General features: G+C 35.2%; 1 protein-coding gene across 4 annotated transcripts in view; it reads right to left on the bottom strand.

Moving 5' to 3' along the window:
• LOC127844586 (uncharacterized) overlaps window positions 1-20885 on the bottom strand; it is a 58390-nt gene that overhangs the window by 17091 nt on the left and 20414 nt on the right. For 3 of the 4 annotated variants that reach the window (XM_052374959.1, XM_052374957.1, XM_052374958.1), the window contains exons 3-5: window positions 8961-9122; window positions 8309-8454; window positions 7808-8175 (exon numbers count right to left, since the gene is read on the bottom strand). In XM_052374959.1, the coding sequence (XP_052230919.1) occupies window positions 8029-8175; window positions 8309-8454; window positions 8961-9122 (455 nt within the window). In that variant the 3' untranslated portion in view covers window positions 7808-8028. Of the gene's footprint in view, window positions 1-7807; window positions 8176-8308; window positions 8455-8960; window positions 9123-20885 lie in introns of those variants that run through there. The other variant, XM_052374960.1, reaches the window with a different exon arrangement.

The following is a 20885-nucleotide window of genomic DNA, read 5'->3' as shown; positions in this document are numbered from 1 at the left end:
ATCTGCAAATGCAACCGAGTTTACCAACGGCTATTATTAGATAAACTGCTCCGGTTCACTTGAACAGCAGTAATGTAGAGTACATGACGTAGCGTGTGACGAAGAAGAAAGTTTATTGCGTTCATAAACTCATTTGAATAAAGTGATAGAATGGCATAAGGGTCTTTATTTAACTATGCTAAAATAATTATTAAAGACCCTAGATGCAAAATCGTCAATTATTGAGTTAAATGGATTATTAGATGGATTTTAAAGGATAATTAAAGGTAAGATACTAGTTCTTACGTGTTTTGATTTTTGTTTGTACTTTTGTCGTTCCCTGACCCTGTTCTCGGGGAAATGATTTTAACATGGGCGCCATTGATGCATCGGATCACACACGGCATATCCACAACATTATATAAAAAACACGTTCTGCGCGTCCTTAAATTCGTCGTTCGAAGTCGGAAAACGTATTGCCCTGTATATTTTGTCAAATAAAGTGTCAGTCGCTGCAATTGTCTTTTTACTCGTCAAAATTGTCAAGGTCTTCGATAGCTAAAGAAACTTCAGCGTTCAGTTTATTTAGTATTGACAGACCTGTACAAAGTCGCGCCAGTCAAAAATCATAAAAAGCGACATTTAAAGTTATGGTAGCCAGAACTAGGTCGTCGATGGTGTACATGTATGTTGCCATCGACAGCATTTTGTCAGGAGCAATCGCCGCCATATTGGATTTTGATCATTTTCTTTCGAAAATAAAATGAATTATAGTATTAAGTAAAATCTTCTTTTCGCGGTCGTAATGTGTTAAAATTCGCATACTGCGTAAAATTGAATGTAGGCATATGGTGATATTTTTACTTGTTTTACAGTTTGTGTGTGAATTTTTTAAAGACTATTTTGCGTACCAGAACAAATACATGTATATCACTACGCATGGTTACATTTGTTAGATTTTAAGCGCTTTTATGACTGAATTAAAATTATTGTTTAGGTTATTAGATCTATTTATGTTAAATGTCACGTTGAAAAATCAAATGGGATAAATAGAATACTAGGATTAGCGTTGAATACAGAGAAGTTTATGTTGCTCGGCTCGAACACCGAAAGCGCTCGCCAAGGCTCGCGCTTCCGGCGTTCTAAGCCTCGCAACATAAACTTCTCTGTATTCAACGCTAACCTAGTATTCTCTATGTATATAATGGCCCTTTATTAAAGAATTGATAGAGCAATAAGAATACATACCCGGCCAATCAGCCGAGGTTTTCATCTCCAAAGCTTGCGGAATTCTCCAATGTATCGGGCAGGCTGAACGACAGCCGATGAAACGACACCAGCATGAACAGAACAACTACATATAGCACATTTAAATCCATGTTTTCGGTTAGCAATTTGCTTCTGTGCAGAAATTAATGCAGCGTTCGTTTTAATTTCGGTAATGCACAACGGTAACTCACATACGTACCTGGTTCTTATAAACCTGAACAGAAGATGTTAAATCCTAGCCTGGTACCCGGTTCGTACTAAAATAGTACTATTGGCTTCTTCCCCTTATAATGCCTTGCAATGTCGGCAAAGATCGGGAACCAAAAATGAAAAATCCGATCCGTTTTCTGAAAAAAGCGTGTTATACATAAAAATGTTATGTCTAATTTTAGCCCTACTATTATGTAAAGTGAATAATCTAATATATGTATGTTACCACTATGTGTGTAGGATGTTTAAGCTTATTTTATATAATAGCTGTTTAAAATGAGATATAGTATACATAGATTAAGTTGATACAGTGAAGGTTACAGCTTATCACACACTTGTAAAACATCGTACACTAAGTTCATTTTACACGAAATTAATCAAATAAGGCGTAAACAAAATCTATTTTATTCCTAACCCGACCAAACGAAATTTATCGCCGATAGGCCGGAATATATATATTTATGGAATTTTCGCATTTGTTAAATAATACATAATCTTAGCAGAATATAGAACGTTCCATTTTTTGTTCAACATGTATCAACTGATCGAGCCAATAACTGCGTTACGGTCTATTTTGTGAAATATAACGTAAAGCATACGAAACTCACTGTTGGCAAATCCCCACTTTCATGTGAAGACATGTTGCTACGACAGATAAACAGCGTGTAAGGTTCTAAGACATATTCGAGCGAGACTAATATGGTCGTTATGCATATTATACATACCATTGTTTTGTTCCCTTTAAACCTAACGTTGATGTACAGAGACAATTCACTTTCTCGTACTTGATGTTATCATTTTAACAATCAAAAGTATTTTTAATTAAACTGCACGGATGTGCTCTTTTTGCACTTTCTTTAAACGAAGAACATTGCGCCTAATATAATTGATCGATCAGTATGTTATTGTAAACCAGAAATTGGAGCCAGACACATACACAACTGATTCTTATGAACTTGATAAGATATGCTTTGTGGCATAAATTGATACCCGGTTAAATTTTTGGCATACGTGATGCACGAAAGATATGTATACAAACCATTAAATGTGACCCCTTACCGTTTTTATATATTAAGCCTGATATTTTATCAAATATACATCATCCGTCATGAAGTTACTTTTATAAATTAATGTGTACAGATCAGTGTCTTAATCATATTGGCGAGAAACAACACACATTCATTTAGAAATCCTAGAGTGTCGTTGGGTTAAGTCCATAAAAATTTGTAAGCGATTATATCTAATGACATTTGAAAAAAATGCGAAATATAATAACAATTCCCTTAAAACGTGGATGGGAACGCGATTTTCATATATTTATCGTAGTTCCATTTGTTTCATATATCCCATCATTCCAATAAATATGTATCTAACATTTGTGTGCTTATATTTTGCATACTAAGTTATGTGGTGTTTTTTTTTACAAAGTGAATCTCGTTGTAATTGATTTTGAGATTACATACTTTGTCAATGTATTTATTTATTGGGTACGTTGCTTTTAATAGTTTTAACAGAAAAATAATAGTATTGTTTCTTGCAAAAGACTGTCGAGGGCTGTAATATCGTTAAACTTTGTGACGTCAAACATTTACCTTGCAATTTTAAACGGCAAGAGAGGGGGTAAAATTACAGTTTTTTGATAAGTTATCTGCAAGTTTATTAGCATGTTATTTAGAAATATTTTAATTATTTGAATAAGGTATTAAAACTGCAGAGCGTGTGCTCAAAAATATAGCGTGCATGTAATGTTTTGCGTAAATATAACAACAACAACAACACAACAACAACGAATTGTACCTTTCTGATTACATGAAATTGAAGCGAACATAACAGTTTAATGAAAAGTAACACAACTAGGAAAACAAAGATGTAACTTTGATCATAGCTTCCGAATGAAAATGTCGTTCAACCTCGTAAATAGTAATGATGTAATGCCAAGGTTAATTTAAACAAGAGCGTAAATAAACGTCTAGCAAATTAAGAAATAACATTAACATCCGGACATTCACTTGCTCGCAGAATACCAATCTCCCTTGATACATATTTCTGATTTTCCGATTGATATAGGGCAGTTTGCAATATTTCCACACTTCTTGTTCCATTTCTATGTACGTATTCTAAAAAAAACTTGTTGATAGATTTGGATTTTCATTTATTCAAATGTTCTTTTAACATTTACACCATCATAAACTTCCTGGTATATTGCCAATGGACTTTCAATACCTTCGGCGCTCTCGTTTATGTCTGACTTTTCACGTGAGCCTAAAGCGTTTGAACTCTGTCGGCGTGGAGGCTTCGGTAGACCTGTCGGTAGATCCGCCGGGCAACTCGACACTCACCTTTTCCTCTTTTTGAACGTCACATTTCCCAGCATTGCTTTTCGTATAAAATTTCCCGATGCTCTTTGGTTTAGTTGGGGTTTTCGCTGTTTTCAACAGTATTTCAGCCATGTCGCGGCTTCCAAAGATCAAACTTATGCCATTAAATGACAACTGTCCAACTTAAATCAGAGATAGGGGAAGAATGGCCGTAGAAAAGATTTCGTGACCACACATTATATTCTCGGTGTTTTCGTCTAGCAATCTACGAACTCAGCTAACTGGCAGCAAAGATCAAATCCACTTAAAGAACATGATTGATTATACTGTTTTCGGTTGTTGTTGTTGTTTTTAGTACATTTGTAAGTATTGTCAGAGACTATGCCACACTTCATCATAATCCTTATCCTCGTCATATTAATCGTCGTCGTCGTCGTCGTCGTCCTCCTTCTCAAGTACAACAACAATTAAAACCTACGTAAAAATCGAACAAGACTTATTTTAGAATTAATCAAATTTGCTTTAATGAAATAATTAGATTTATTTCATTCAAAGCTTTACGAGCATGTATTCCGTTTTGAACCTTTCGTATATTTAGCAATTGATACACGTATGTCTTAGGGTTGTATAGGGTCCACGAACAATGAAGAAAATGAAGAAACTTTAAATGAATAGTTTATTATAACAAGTATACGTTTGTAGTTATATTAAAGCGGGACAGCACGATTTTGTCAAATATTTATGAATTTATATAAACTGTGTGTAAAAATAATCTTATTATACATATATTTCAATAACAATTAAAATAAAAGTTAAGGAGAACATGTGTCGAAATTGCGAAATAAGCCGAATATTTAATTCTGAAATAGAAAATGTCTTTACAGTCGAATTCGCCAGCGTGTATATCATGAATTTACGATGTGAATCTTAATTTAGTTTTACGGAAAATTTATAGTTGTTCGCGTAGCGAACAGCAAATGTTGTTACTAAAAATTTCAAGTCAGTTCGTCATATCTACGGAAAGCCTACTACCAGCCACACCTGCCGTATCCGCGCGAGAAAGAGTTGTATAATTTATGCAAGAGATTTGAGTTCTCCAACTATATTAATTCACAAATGGAAACATTTTGTGAATATCGTGTTAAATGGAATATTGTTTTTACGGAGCTTATATAGAACAGAATCAATCAACAATGTTTGTATTATACGTGTCGCGGAAGAAATTATTTATGAATGATTAAAATAGTCCACTATTTGCAGGGTCTTAATGACGTAGTACATGTCATTCATAATCCGAGGCTATTAATAGATTCTGGAAACCACGCAATAGTATAAGGTTACGCTTGTTTAAATTCTCAAATTATAAAACGTTGAACATGAGTTCAACAATAACTTCAGGGATACGATACACAACAACAACAATGCTTCATAATCGCTTAAACCGAATATAAAAATTAATTCAATATAACAAGAATTATATGTTTCGTAATATCGTTCATGCTTCTACAGCGGGGTTAAATTTGATATTTCACCGACGTTCTTTTGTTCTCAGCAGATAGCGGCGATCTTTGTATTTACGGGAGTTCACCAATTACTACAGGTATACCACAGACAACCTCAAACATCGCTAAAACCGAATATTAAACAACAACTAAATATAACAAGAAATATCTTTTAAAAAGGTAGTCGGCGTAAATGCTGACTTTGAAATAAAGTTTGCAATTTACGTTTCTAAATAAATAAACTGAAAACTAAAGTTTAAATATTGTGTTCTTTTTTTCACTTGTAAGTCGCATATTCACCGCATAAAATGTGTGTTATAATTGTCAAACCACACATTAGTGTAAGTAGATACAAATTATACTACGGGAATGCACATCATATGTGTCCTCACATGCCTTATTATGAGTATATTTCTTCACTATCGAAATATATCTTATGTTTATATTAACGCAGTTTTCTGTCGACACATTTAAATCACACTTTCATAGCCGCGTCATGTGAACATGGGTCATATGCGTTTCGGCCAGCGTACCTTAAACCCAACATGTGCATTTGCGCAGTCTGGTTAGAGGCGATAATGTTCGCTATAAAATCACTCAATGTTTTATGGTATCATTATGTATCTTCTGACCCGACTGAGAGATGCGCAGGTTGAATGGGCTATATATATGATGGGCGCATATGGAATAAGACCCATTTTCGCATGACAGGGGTCATTAAAAATCTCATTGCGAATTGTATATGGTACACTTTAGAACAATGCTTTTCGATACAAAATTGAATTCAAAATAGCAAACTTGTAAATAAGGGCAGCCTATCTAGGCGTTCAGGAACGATTTCCAGACGTGCTGACAAAGTACGGCAAACATTGTGATTGGATAAAAAAACGATTTTCCTTTTATCGTGACACTATACTATTTCGGTAATGTTTGTTTTCTCATCTTAAAAGCAAAACTTTGTTTATCGCTAGTCAATTATATATTCCCCGGTCGATTTAGTGAACGAGTACTGACCCTGAAATTCTGAGAGATGGGTTTAAACGCGTAATTGAAACTGGGAAACAATTTGTGTCGTTTGAACATACAGAGAGTAGTCCGAAATTCCTTACACTGAACAGTGCTACATCCTTTGCGCTGAGCACAGACACGGTGATGTAGCCAAAGTTCAGAGGTTTTATTTCGAATCAGTCTATGAAATATTCGAAAATATTCACGCGTGTCTGCTGACGTTATTTAAAAGTCATTTAAGGTGAAAAGCTGTGTGAAACAGCTACGCCGAAAAAGCGCTTTAGTGCTCTATACCTATGTTTATGTCAGAGTTGTTGACACCGTGTGAACTGCTAGGGTAACAAGTAATGCATAAACAACAAAGTACGGGTCAACAGGGCTGTCTTTATGACTACCTAATTCGTGAGTAAAAAGTATTGCTCGCAGATTTATTTTTATTTATTTTCATCAATTATCTTATTGTATATTTTGAATTTGTGTGTAGTGTCAAAAATTAAAAGTTTTGTACAGGGAATTTTCATCATGAAATTATATTCTTAGTGAGATAGGTATTCGATATTCCAACAATATTCATTTAATATGATGGTGATTGCAAATTGTCTTTATATTCAGTTCTCATTACCATTTTCATCATGCTTTCTATGCTTTCAGAACGTCCAAAAAAGGCCATGTTGTTGTTATTTTGTTTAAGTTATCCCTATAAAATAAATAGGATGATAAAAAGTGCAAACAAATCTCGACCCGTGCGTTATGATACACTCTATATAAATTTGAATTGCGTGCGTTCATTTCAAACTTGTGGTTAATTTTGAGAAATGAGTTGCGTCATAAATTATGCAATAGCGAACAACTTCAGTACCTTCAGCGTTTTGATAATTTCCGGAAACGATATCTATTCATACGACAAACGAACACTAACTCCGATCCTTATAAAACGACGAATGCTTCGGGTATTGTAGGAAAATATGTACGAAATATCTTCGTCACAATCGGCTCGGGGCGCGAATTTGTCTGTGCTGCATTTTATGAAATTCGTCTTAAATGTTTAATTTTGATGGCCTATTTTGTGTAATTGTAACATATTTATATTAATAAATTACAATTTAACACATATGAAAATCGCGCAGTCTCGATTTAATCATGGTTCTGTTCAAGAGAAGTTATGATTTAAATTTAACACCTTAATAATGACATGAAACGCATATCTTCTATTATTTAGAATTTATTAATGTTTATGCTAAAGCAACAAAAGAAATGACAGTTATCAATTTTAAAAGATCACTCGAAGATAATAAAATATCTACGTGAAAAATATCGACCTAAACACAAAACACTTATTCACGAAAAGACTTATACAGAAACGTTGTAGTGTTAGCAATATACACGCTAAGATCAGTTTTAATAAATTAATGTGTTTAAAAGTCATTGTTATGTCTGTAAAATCCATATACTTACATATATTTTAACTTAAACTCAATAAACTGAGAATGCCGGATTCGATATTCTAAAACGCTTATTCGCTTTCTGTGATATTAGATTTATTATCAATATGAACGTATTAGTCCGAACTACAGATCTAAAGTCTATGTTTAAATCAATCCGAATAAAAATTAAATTGTCTATTGCGGATTTTTGGGTTTATAATTATTTGTGTCTATTCATGAGGCTTAATTTGATAGCATATAATATTTGTATAAGGAAAATCTATTTTGTTCGATGTTCATTTTCCAATCTTAGTCTAATTAGCATTTGGCACTACTTAAGACGAACAACAACACACACGTGACTGTGAAGACCACGATAAATGGAACCAAAAACCATGCAGTACACCCCTTGGCACCTGTGCTCTGACAACAAGCAAAGCAACTTCCGGCTTCAGTGTCTGGAGTCTAATAAAAAATATAAAAGAGGACCGGTCAGATTAAGGTTTCGAAAAACACGCCTGAACAATAAATAAGACAGTAACTGTTCCAAGCAATTAAGAAACATAAGAACGTTTTAAGGATATAAACCTAAACAAACCTGCGTATAAGCAGCACATGAACCACCACGCACTCCGCTGCACGTGAAACCGATTAAACATAGGCAAAGTGGAACTGCAACGACTCCACCTACGCCCGCCACTACCGAAAGGATAAGTTTTCCCCAAATCGTATGTGTCCAAGGTTCTGTTAAAGATACCATATATCATAACTCTTATGTAAGGCTGTATTATCGTTTTATTCGTGGCCATATAAAACAATATTTCCCGAATGCATAGCCACAAGCCAAAATATTTCATTTAGATACCCACACATGACATAATAATATTCTATTTATTTCATTTTCTTGTAAAGTCAATTTCTTAAACGCTCATTTGTTCCTTGAGCCACATAAGTTTTACACAACTTTTACTTCGACAATATTAAAATAATTTCATTTCATTCCCAGCTGTTTATGGAATATAGTGCTTCACTTCCTCCTAAAATATATATAATTGTATTTAATTACATAATTATTTATTTCCTATTGTTTATAAGGTCGCACTGCATATTGACGACGAGGTAAGTAACATATATTCACATTTTACCTCTGAGTGTGAGGATTATTTTCTGTGCTTAGTTTATAGCGATTCGAATTTTATTTATGGATGTAAATTGCTGTTTTATTTAATTTACGAACGCAATATACCGACCTTTGACACAGTTTGGGACTTGTTTATCCCACGTGCCGTTTCCCGTTTTCATCAAAACGTTACATGTGTTTGGTTCGTAGCCTCCATCACACCTCAGTTCACATTCTATCGCGCCGTCCTTCACACTCTCAGACCACTGTCCATGGGTAGAATCGGTCGTAGCTGTATATAAATAGTTCAACGCCAACCATGAAACAAATTGTAAAGATTCGAACAAAGAGAAAAAAATATATATATTTATTTAATTTTGACATTGTATTTTATTTAAAACGGAATGAAATTCACCCAAATGAAAATTATATTATTGGAATATAAATGGTTTAATAATTGATCGGCGAGTATTGAAGAAGACGTTTTGAAAACACAATTGAAATATAATATGTTAGTAAAATGTAAATTTTTGAAACTTAGCCTATTCAAAAACTGTATTGTGAAGGACATACAAAATCAGACAAACATGCTCATCATTCACCATTCTGGGCTAGATAAATCACGTTAAAAACGCAGTCTAGCAAATTTGTCTCCAAGTCATTTTGTAATCTAGTGACGTATTTACTCATGTATCAACTGATTTAGTAAACCTGTTATTAAAGAATCGCCGAAAGTCGTTACACAAGCTCACAATGTACTCATATTCAGTAAACGATTTAACTGCAACAAATACAACACTATATTGGCAATGCACGTGAGAATAACGTGGACGAGGATGAGGTATTATCGTCAGAAAATCTCTGTCGTCCGTCGTAGCGGTCGCGTCAACAATTTTCTTTTCAACAACAGCGTGAACTGGATGATCAGTACCAGAGGCGTAGCGTGGAGGGAGGGATGGCCGAGGAGGCAATTTGGATTGGGCGCCAACACGAGGGTGCGCCCGAAGAAGATTCATTGTAGTCGTGTTGGACTTGGAATTTGATGTGCCAGCCACCCGTCTACTACGTTAGAGCGAACGGTTTACCAGACTGACTATGAAGAACCGGTTCTTAGCTTACCAGCGGTCTTGTACTAGAAATACGACAGCGAGGCACTCGTTCTCTGATGCTAAGCGATAACAGAGAAAGACTTGCTTTTTATATAGGGGTGCTTTTTCAAAGTTTTCTCGGTAGATGAAATTCGTTATTCCAACGCGTCAGTTCAATAGTTGAGAGTAAGGCTCCATTGATCACAAGCATAGCCACGGTGTATTCTCCATGTAAAGTAAACAATTTCTAACCAGAAATAAACATACCGTTTTCAAGTATTTCGTGCAAATTCGTTGTACTGAATATGTGCATGCGAATCTCATACTTCATGATTAACATCACGTCAATTTGACGTCATTAATCCTCGGGAAAGCATTGGCTTTATTATTTGATTTCTGAATAAAAACTTAGCAGTAACGAAGAGAACTGTGATTTCTTTACTTTTGGTTTAAAGTGATATTATGGGCATTTTTCACTGTTGAATTGAGTTTAGTTTAAACATATTTTATTGTATATACACATTCATTTACAAACAATTACATATACTAGTCAGTTTGAGGTACATGTATACAAATGGATTGGGTCTAGAGTTATACCAAATAATCGAAGGGCCCTCTCCATGTTGAATTGAGCTGAAAAGAATTAACAGGTCAAAAGAGAGTTAAAATGTGGTAACTGACCAAGTATCTGCAACTCATCTTGCTACCGGTTGTTTATAAAAATTTATATAATATTCGATATTTTACATGACTCAACCAGTCCTATAAGCCGAAATGATCCCTAAAACAAAATAGTGTCTTTGTGTCGTATGAACGAATCTGCACTAAAACTTAATTTAGATTCACATCGTACATCGAATCATTTCTGTCGTCAGTTGTCAACACGAAAGTACGGTTGATATTCAAATGCACTATTTTTCTCTTTCCGGGATATTGTTTTAGTATGTTGATGCTGCATGAACAAATATAAGTGTATATGAAGTGAAAGCACCAAAAATAAAGAATGGTTGCGATAGACACCTATATACTGTTAGATGCCCATAATATCACTTCAAAATTGATAGTGAATATAAACTTTTCCCTTAATTAAAAACAAGTCGATTACGCTGAATGTACAACGCTACGGTCGTTTAGATAGGTCAGTATTGATCTGCAACATGTATCCCTTACTCTCATAGTATCGGCCCTCTTCATATTAACGAGTCTTTAACGAAAAACCTTCAAAAAGTGCTGGCAAGTTAATGTTTTTCCTATTTTTAGAAATTGTAATTAATTTGATGGTTATCCATGACTATTAGGAAGATCATTCTCATGATTTTCGGTGTTCGTTGGAAAGTAGGTCATGTTTATTCCAGGGGGATTCAATTATTTTTAATTACGTAACACACAATGATGTTAGTTTGTTTATTGAGTAATAGTAGATTTATCAAATGTTTTATATGCCTATTATTTTTTTAATACAATGTAAACATATTTTAAGAAACCATTAGCAAGAGTTTCGTTTTTCCATTAAATTACTACTTTTAGAACAAGCACATGCGCATAGCAACAAATCTTAGCAATCAGAAGGGCCGATATTATGAGGCATTTGTACATAAAACAGATTACTACAGAGAGATAAGTCTAGCGATTATTTTGTCAAAAGATTGCCAATTTAAATGAAGTTTTCGTTATTATGTTATGCGTGTTTTTGTATTGGTTCACTTCCAAAATTCGTATGTATTCATTAATAGGGCCGATACTACGGATATACATGCTAGAGTTATTGTATACACCTTATATGCAAGGCGTGTATTTGGCCGCCTGAGCGCTGAATTGGCTGATACAATTACAGAGAAGAATTTGATTGACAACTGACATCATGTCAGTTAAAAGCAAATCTAATAGAGAACGTTGTCAAATGTGACAGGCGAAAAACTGTAAATCTTTGAAGTTATGGAAGTAGGATTATTGTTTAAGGCACTTCACAAACGTGAATGTGATAAAATGAAAACACAATTTATTTATAAATTTGAGCATAGTAACACATCAACTTTATGAAATGACGAATCATTTAGTGGAAAAATTCCTACAAAAAGCCAAAACTTATTGCAGCTCTTTTCTTTCGGCTATGAGCGCCACTTAAGAGGATGAGAATGATGTAAACAATAGTAGTATTGACAGCGCTGATGAACCAAATAGCAAAATATAAAGAGACGACGCTGATGTTGACTCTCGAAATGCTATTCATGTTTTACTTAAGTTCATTGACATTGGGTATTTAGAATGCGACAAAACGTTACTACTAGCAACGGTGTTAAAAAGACTTCGAACTCAGCTGGTAACCTGTGGATCTTCAGTGTTTCAACACACAGAAGGTCTGTATGCAGTCGTCAATGTGCGCTTATTGAAAACACCGTGGTTCAAGCGTCAGCTTGCTAATGTGGATGAAATAAATCGATCATGGCTAATTTATTCCCCGATTAAGGAAGCTGTATTCTGCTTATCGCAAGCTTGTTGTTTGTTGATTAATTCGGCGACTTCCGATTCTCGATCTTTCTTTGCATTGGCTAATGGCTTTAAAAAGTGGAAAACAACCGAAAAACTTGTGGCACATTATAAATAGTCCAAGTAACCGTCAGCATTTCACGACTGGGAAAGAAGCAGAGCGAATGCTCATGAATGGAAAAGGTATAGATGCAATTTTCTGTCTCTTGTCGAACTCATTGCGCAATTCGACCCAGTTTTGTAAAACCACCGAAAACATGCAACAGAAAATCCAAGATCAGTCTCATACATATCACTAGAAATCCAAAAACAATTTCTCAGCATTCTAGCGTCTACTGCCAATAATCAATTGTTGAATGCTTTCAGAAAAACAAATACAATGGTCTCAACTCCCGATCCCGGACACGGGGAGCAGCTGTCTGAAGTGATCAGGTTTATGGATGTTAATTTTGTGTGCAAGATAGTCACAATCGAAAAATCTTTCCTGGGTTATATTGAAATTCATGCAAAATATGCAGCAACGTCGTTACAAAACTGGAATCTAAAAACTTATATCAGTCCTCTGGATGATTGTAAATCGCAATTTTACGATAATGCAGCGGTGTTGACTGGTCATATATCTGGCCTTCAAAAACATATGTGCAAGATATCCGAGAGCAGTGTTCGTTAATTGTGACAATTATAATTTGAAATTTGCCTTAGTTCATGTCCCATAGTTCGTTGAGACAAAATAAACGTAGACAGAGTCCAATTCTGATTTCTTTGCGTTTATTTCTGCTTATTAACACAACACAACGTTTTCAAAATGTTTGTCAAATACAAGATACATGCGAAGCCCGCAACGGACCCAGCCCGCGACAGCAAGCAATAATACGTCTGCTATCTTCGACTTCCCAAGCAAGACTGCCTTATAAATCTAGATATAAACAACGAAAGCTTTGATAATTGTTACGTGTACAATTCTGATTGGCTGTGTAAAGTCACATGTCTATGACAAATGCAACGGACACATAACGAATACATACGGAAATGACCGAAGATTGACACATACGGTAAGCAAATATTCCTGCCCGGTACTTATAACCCGACGCTATTGATTTATTGATCCAGGTGACTGCCTATTTAAGATTGTATGAAATTTGGTAAAAATTTCGATCATTATATCAATCCAACAATGCCCCAAATGTGCGTTTTGTGTGCGTTATGTTACATTCATTAAGCCAAAGAAGATGCCCTATTTTTTTTCGAAATAGTCGTAAGTATTTAAGTGTATTTTGTTCTTGTGCTACGCTTCGTTGTGAAGAACTTAAGAAAGTTATTACGACCATGTGGAATGGGAATCTTACACCGGATGGAGTGCGAGATTTGAAGCTGTTAATCTGTGTGGGATTAAGGGAAGTAGTGGACTTGCTTGAGAAACTAGCAGAAGATATTTATCAGTCAACTGACTGATACTAGAACTGATGCAGGAAGAATGCGTGCGAATGTTTTGAAATTCAATTTCCTCGTGTTAAAACATTTCTAAAACGACATTCTAGAAATAATTGATCGGGGTCAAACAAGTTTTCAGGACCCTTCCATAGATTTTAAGGATGCCGTTCCTGATATTGAAGCATTTGAAATACCAATAAACTCAACTCGCGATGGTTTGGTTAACAGTGCAAAGATAAGATGTGAAGAATGGGGGATTGAGATTCAAATACGAACCAAGAGAAGAAGTTTGATGCCTGGCGAATAGGCACGGGATGACGGGCTTTCTGCAGAAGAGGATGTTGTGCGCGTAATGAAGGGTATTTTAGAAAGATTTCAACAGGAAATAACAACTAGAGGTATTCACCTCAATGACATCAGGGCCTACCCTCAACACATTAGGAACTTTAATTATTTTTTGGTGTTCTATGGTTAACACGTCTTTCCAAATTGCGCATTGCTATGCAAATTATTTTGACAATACAGCATCAATAGCCAGTTGCGAGCGTTCATTCAGCAAGCTGAAGCTCATTCTCTCATATATAAGGGCGTCGATGGAACAAGATAGTCTATGTGGTCTTGCACTTCTCAGCATTGAGAAAGAAACAGTTGCAAAAAAAACTTTGATGATATCATTGACAAATTTGCGGGTATGAAGGCGAGAAAAAAGCAAGTATGCACTTGTTTTTTAAAGGACGCATTGGGTTGATGAAGCTTACATAAAATCTCCAAATTGCGTCCTATGGTGTCTTATTAGCCCACAAGAGTATTGCTCATTGCGAGCTTTGTGATCGCCCTTTGTGCGTCGTTCGTCGTCAATATTTGCCTTGTGTGGCGATAGTTTTATTATGTCACATTGAGGTTCGACTAATGTGCTCTTACTTGGCAAAAGCACGAGTAATTATATAATTAGTATCGAGTACTGTATTCAATTTTGTCACGGGGAGATGGGTGGGGGCTACACAATTTATACATTGCGCCCCGGCGCCGAATACTGTCGCTTTGCTTTTGATCAGTACATATGTAATAAAAATAAAAATACATATAAACAAACGAAGAACGTGTTTGTTATTTTACTTTAAAGACCATTTGTTATATCCCTTTGCATTATGACTATAATTTTGTTTTCCTTACATACGTGCATGTAATGAAGAAATGACATTGTGCGGAATAAAATCTGACAATTTGAGCGAGAAGTCTCAACTTATGTATCTTATATCGATTGTTTGGTAAGAATAGTCATACAAACGCATCTAGAGATGCAACTCGGATATCGAAGTGCCCACGTCGTTGAAAGTTTTCGGTATCCGACGTGTCATTAATTGGGAATCATAGTGTCTGCAACATCATGCATACCACCTATTAAATGATGCTCTATTTTCGTTCACATTTCATTATATACTATCACAATTTCAGTTTTTTATGAACAATAATTACCCTACATGTTGAAAGAGCAAACACTGTCTTGCATTATTTTTTAAGAATTTTTATTTTGTGAAAGTATGTACTGGTCACCCAGTTTTTGTTTTATGGCTGGTTTCATGTTTTGGCAAAATCTACTATTTTTCTGTGAAATGCGTTTTTCACAATACAAAAGGATACACCGTATCAACTCCACCATGCCTTTTGTGTTAAAAAATAATTTTTAAACATTTAAACAAAACTGCGGAACCTATCTATCTGGCGCGGCAATTTATGCTCTGTTATCTTTTTTGGATTAATTTATCTTCGCTGAATCGCACTACATTGGTCGATTTTTAAAAATATGCACGCCACCTCGGAAGTAGCAGAGGCAATATTATTAATGCATCTAAAAAAAGAGTGGCGCCCTTGATTAACGGATGTGCATAATCAGTCTGATGTAGTTAGAAACTGACTCTGGACATTCAAATCGGGCAAATCGTATATATTATATGATAGTGTGAAACGAGTACATACTTTTATAATTTAGGTGGTACTTTCAAATTATCAACCTTTACCCTCCTCCAATGTTCGCCTGAAATGATTTCTTACCATTCTGGAATCATAACTACTGACGTATTAAAAGGTCTCTAGAACGGTCTCTAAACACCGATTTTGCCACAATAAATAGATCAGTTATTCGACGTTTTCTGCCCCCCCCCCCCAAAAAAAAAAACAAAACAAAAAAATCCGAAGCTTAACATACTGAGAATAATGTCATGATAATATAATCATCTGAACAAGCTTTTGTCCTTCAATTGTGGTTGTAATTGTTTAAAACTACACACCATTTGTGTCTATTAATAGTTTCAACTGTCATTCCTTTATGAAAAACGAATGGCAGTTTGTACAGGTTTTGAACCAGTTATGCTATCATGTTACTTTTTATTACTAGAGGCATATCGTCAAGATATTTGGGCAACAATCTGAGCCGATCAACCACAGCCAGTAAAGAAAATATGAGCCGTGCTCTGTGAAAAGGGTGTTTACTGCATGTGCGTAAAGTGTCGTCCCAGATTAGCCTGGGCAGTTCGCACAGGCAAATCAGGGACGACACTTTCCGCCTAAATTGGATTTCTGCTAATTAGAGACTTTCTTGAAACGAAAAATATCATAAAAGCAGAAAGTGTCGTCCATTAACAGACTGTGCGGCCTTCTCACAGAGTACGACTCATATAATATTGATAACAAGCTGATTCAGAGCAACTAGAGGAAAAATTACATGTTTCTTTTAAATATGACATAACAGATGAATTCCACTATTTTGTATCATTAGCTATTTAACGAAAAATAAAATATGTCTTTCCGGTAGCTTAAACCAAAGGAAAAGAACAAAAGCTCTTTACTGAACAAAACTAGGTGCACTTATATATGACAATTTTTCATACACGAGTCCAGCCGTAAGCCAAAATGTTCCTTTAAAATAATAACCCGTTTAAATATGAGCTGAACTTCTTGGCTTAACTCAACGCACGATGCTCTCTCACGGGAATCTCGCAAATCTGTACTGAACTCATTGGCTGAACCCAAATGTTGAACATTTACGTTGAACTAAAAAAAATAAAAAAAAATGTCCTTGTGCCTATTTGCTTTGTAAAGCTAATGCCATTCTGCATGCCATCGGAAGTAAATACACTACTCAAAAAGGATCACTTTTTATTTTCAAATTATCTTCAACTTTGGATTACGTTCATTTTAAATAGTTATTTTGCAGGTTTTAATATTAGAATGTGTGTTTTTGATTTTATTTTTATGTATTGATTTTTATTATTGATGCGTGACGCTGGCTGAATCAAGCTAGGGGTGAACTTCAAATTAAACATACTATTACAAGTGATCCTTAGCAATTTTTAATAGTATTCATTAACGTTAAGCGAGTTTACGCCTGTCAACTCAACAAGAAGCCAAATACGAGTTGTATACGTTATTCCTAGAAGGTGATGCAATGAAAAATTGATACTAAAGGGTGGAGTTGGGGCCGACCCGTGGTATTACTTAATTGTACAAGATAAGTATTGATGCAAAGCATCAAAGGGCGGCGGGAATTTCAGTGTAAAAGGTGTAAAAGGCACTCAATGAAGTTACACGGAACGATTTTTTTTTCAACTGTAAATATTGATATATTGGCCAATTATTTTAAACAAAATAGAAAAAGATACTGGTATCTTCGGATTTTGTGTTATAACCCCCAAATAACCATTATCTATGATGTTGTGTTATAACCCCCAAATAACCATTATCTATGATTTTGTGTTGTAACCCCCAAATATTCCATAGTTCATTTTATTAACATTGGTTTCCTTTTTTTACTGGCGTCCGTGTGCAATTTTCATTAATGGAACAGAACTGTGTAGGTTTTGAAAAATCTGCTTCATCTCACAAAATGCGCATTGATAGTGTCACCTAAAAAGTCCATACCAAAGGGTCCATACCACCCGGATAGTAATACGTGTCGCGCTTCGCGCTAATTAAGGAACGGAAAAAGTGTCACAAAATGAGCATTTACAGTGTCACCTAAAAAAGTCCATACCAAAGGGTCCATACCACCTCGATAGTAATACGTGTCGCGCTTAGCGCTCTATATGTGGTTCTTAAAAAAAACTCCGAGGACTGCTTGACTCTAGGGAAACGGGTTGCTGGGACACAGCTCCTCCTTGAGAAGCGGCTGCTTCCTTATCAATAATACGTGTCGCGCTTCGCGCTCTATATGTGGTAGGGATAGTACTTAGGGCTTATGATAGACAACCATAAACAACAACAAAAATACATGCATAATAGATGTGTTGTTTGCATTTATTTGTTAATATAAAAACACGTGTATTTTTTATAAGATATTTAAGTGATGTAAGAAATTTTAATTAACGTTGTCACCACGCGTCATCCATTAATTTTAATAAAAATGTACTGTAAAAGTTTTAATGTGTTTACGACCCCCCCCCCCCCCCACCCTCTCACACATATATTTCATGGGCATAATAAAAACAAAAACTGGTAACAATAAAACAGCATATTTATTTAAACTAAAATGTCTACATTAAAATAAAAAGTTAACATAAGACACAAATAAAATATTTTCATTCTACTTGGACTCGAACCTTGGACCTCTCACATGTGAAGCTAGCGTGTAACCACTACACTACGGAACCGCTTGAAAAATAACCTTCTAACTAAGATATGTGGCTGGGAACGAGATTTTGACCCATCTGGTCAAAAAAATGACTTTTTTAGTTAGGCATATATTATGAAAGTGCTACATCTGCCAAATCAAAATCTGAAATTTGAGCATCCAATTCCTAACAAGAGTCCCATGAGGGCCTGAATCGCTCTACTGCTATGAACACTGTGCAAGTTTAGAAATAATAAGATGGAAACTGTTAACTTAAACGCGCAAACAAGGAGAATTCTCTCAATTTCAAGGGGAGATTATTGTGTACTTACTTTTTCGATACTGCCAATATTTAATAGGGTTCAAGTCCTCATTGATATAAAGATACTGTGCAAATTCGGAAATAATCGGAAGAAAACAGTGGAATTAATTGCGTAAACAAGCGGGATTTCAAAATTTTTCTTATATTCAAGGGGAAGTCATTCTAGACTTATTGCTTCGATATTGCTCTTTTTAAACAAGTGCTGTTTGTAAAACATGCATGCCCCCCATATGGGCTGTCAGTTGTAGTGGCAGCCATTGTGTGAATACGTTTTTGGTCACTGTGACCTTGACCTTTGACCTAGTGACCTGAAAATCAATAGGGGTCATCTGCCAGTCATGATCAATGTACCTATAAAGTTTCATGATCCTAGGCCTAATTGTTCTTGAGTTGTTATCAGGAAACCATTTTACTGTTTTGAGTCACTGTGACCTTGACCTTTGACCTGAAAATTAATCGGAATCATCTGGCAGTCATGATCAATGTACCTATGAAGTTTCATTATCCTAGGTGTAAGCATTCTTGAGTTATCTTTCAGAAACCATTTTACTATTTCGAGTCACTGTAACCTTGACCTTTGACCTAGTGACCTGAAAATCAATAGGGGTCATCTGCCAATCAAGATCAATGTTCCTATGAAGTTTAATGATCCTAGGCGTAAGCATTCTTGAGTTATCATCCGGAAACCATTTTAATGTTTCAAGTCACTGTGGCCTTGACCTTTGACCTAGTGACCTGAAAATCAATAGGGGTCATCTGCCAGTCATGATGAATGTACCTATGAATTTTCATGATCCTAGGCGTAAGCATTCTTGAGTTATCATCCGGAAACCATTTTACTGTTTCGAGTCACTGTGACGTTGACCTTAGACCTAGTGACCTGAAAATCAATAGGGGTCATCTGCCAGTCATGATGAATGTACCTCTGAAGTTTCATGATCCTAGGCGTAAGCATCCTTGAGTTATCATCCGGAAACCATTTTACTGTTTCGAGTCACTATGACCTTGACCTTTGACCTAGTGACCTGAAAATCAATAGGGGTCATCTGCCAGTCCTGATCAATATACCTATGAAGTTTTATGATCCTAGGCATCAGCATTCTTGAGTTATCATCCGGAAACCATTTTACTATTTCGAGTCACTGTGACCTTGACCTTTGACCTAGTGACCTGAAAATCAATAGGGGTCATCTGCAAATCATGATCAATGTACCTATGAAGTTTCATGATCCTAGGCCTAAACATTCTTGAGTTATCATCCCGAAACCATTTTACTATTTCGAGTCACTGTGGCCTTGACCTTTGACCCAGTGACCTGAAAATCAATAGGGTTCGAGTCCTCATTAATATAAAGACACCGAACAAGTTTGAAAAGAATTGGATGAAAACTGTGGACTTAAGCGCGCAAACAAGAAAAAGTCTAACGCACGCACGGATAGACAAAAACCACGCCATCCCATAAGCCTTTGGCCAGTAGTGCTAAAAATGACGAAGTTATATCATTTTTATGTGTCATGTCAAAAACGCCAAATAGAGCCATTTTGAATGAAATGACGTCTTAATTCAATAAGTATCAGTACATGTAATGTTGATCAGTTCGTGCTGATAATAACTCCATTATTCGCATATGTCGATGAACATAATTGATTACAAAATACAGAATTAATTGTAGTATTATAAATCATAAATACTCGTGGTTGCCATGGAAACAAAAATGTTCTTTTTTCATATTTATTACCATTTTAAAGAATTTAAGACAAAATCATAAGAGCAAAATAAAAAATGCCCTAGACAGATATGGAACATCATAAATATGTTTACAATTAAAAAAATGTTTGCACATTTTCTTGAAATAGGTGTGTATTCAGAAATTGAACAGTTTGTATAGCTACAAATTTAAAACTAAAATAAATAACGGCTCATGATACAATTTGTGTTGTGCATCTATACTGCCAGACATTTTTCTAAATTAGCAATTCTAGTTTATTCAACAATTTATAACATTAATAAGACAAATTTAATTTAGTTACTTTACATTTGCTATGGAAACAGTACATATTCAATTGCATATACATGCTATGTGTTATCAACAATATATTTATAGTTAATATATTATTAAAC

Source organism: Dreissena polymorpha, chromosome 9 (assembly GCF_020536995.1).
Source record: "Dreissena polymorpha isolate Duluth1 chromosome 9, UMN_Dpol_1.0, whole genome shotgun sequence".
Lineage (NCBI taxonomy): Eukaryota > Metazoa > Mollusca > Bivalvia > Myida > Dreissenidae > Dreissena > Dreissena polymorpha.
The sequence above is the reverse complement of the archived record's forward strand: the minus strand, read 5'-3'. Positions and strand labels throughout refer to the sequence as shown.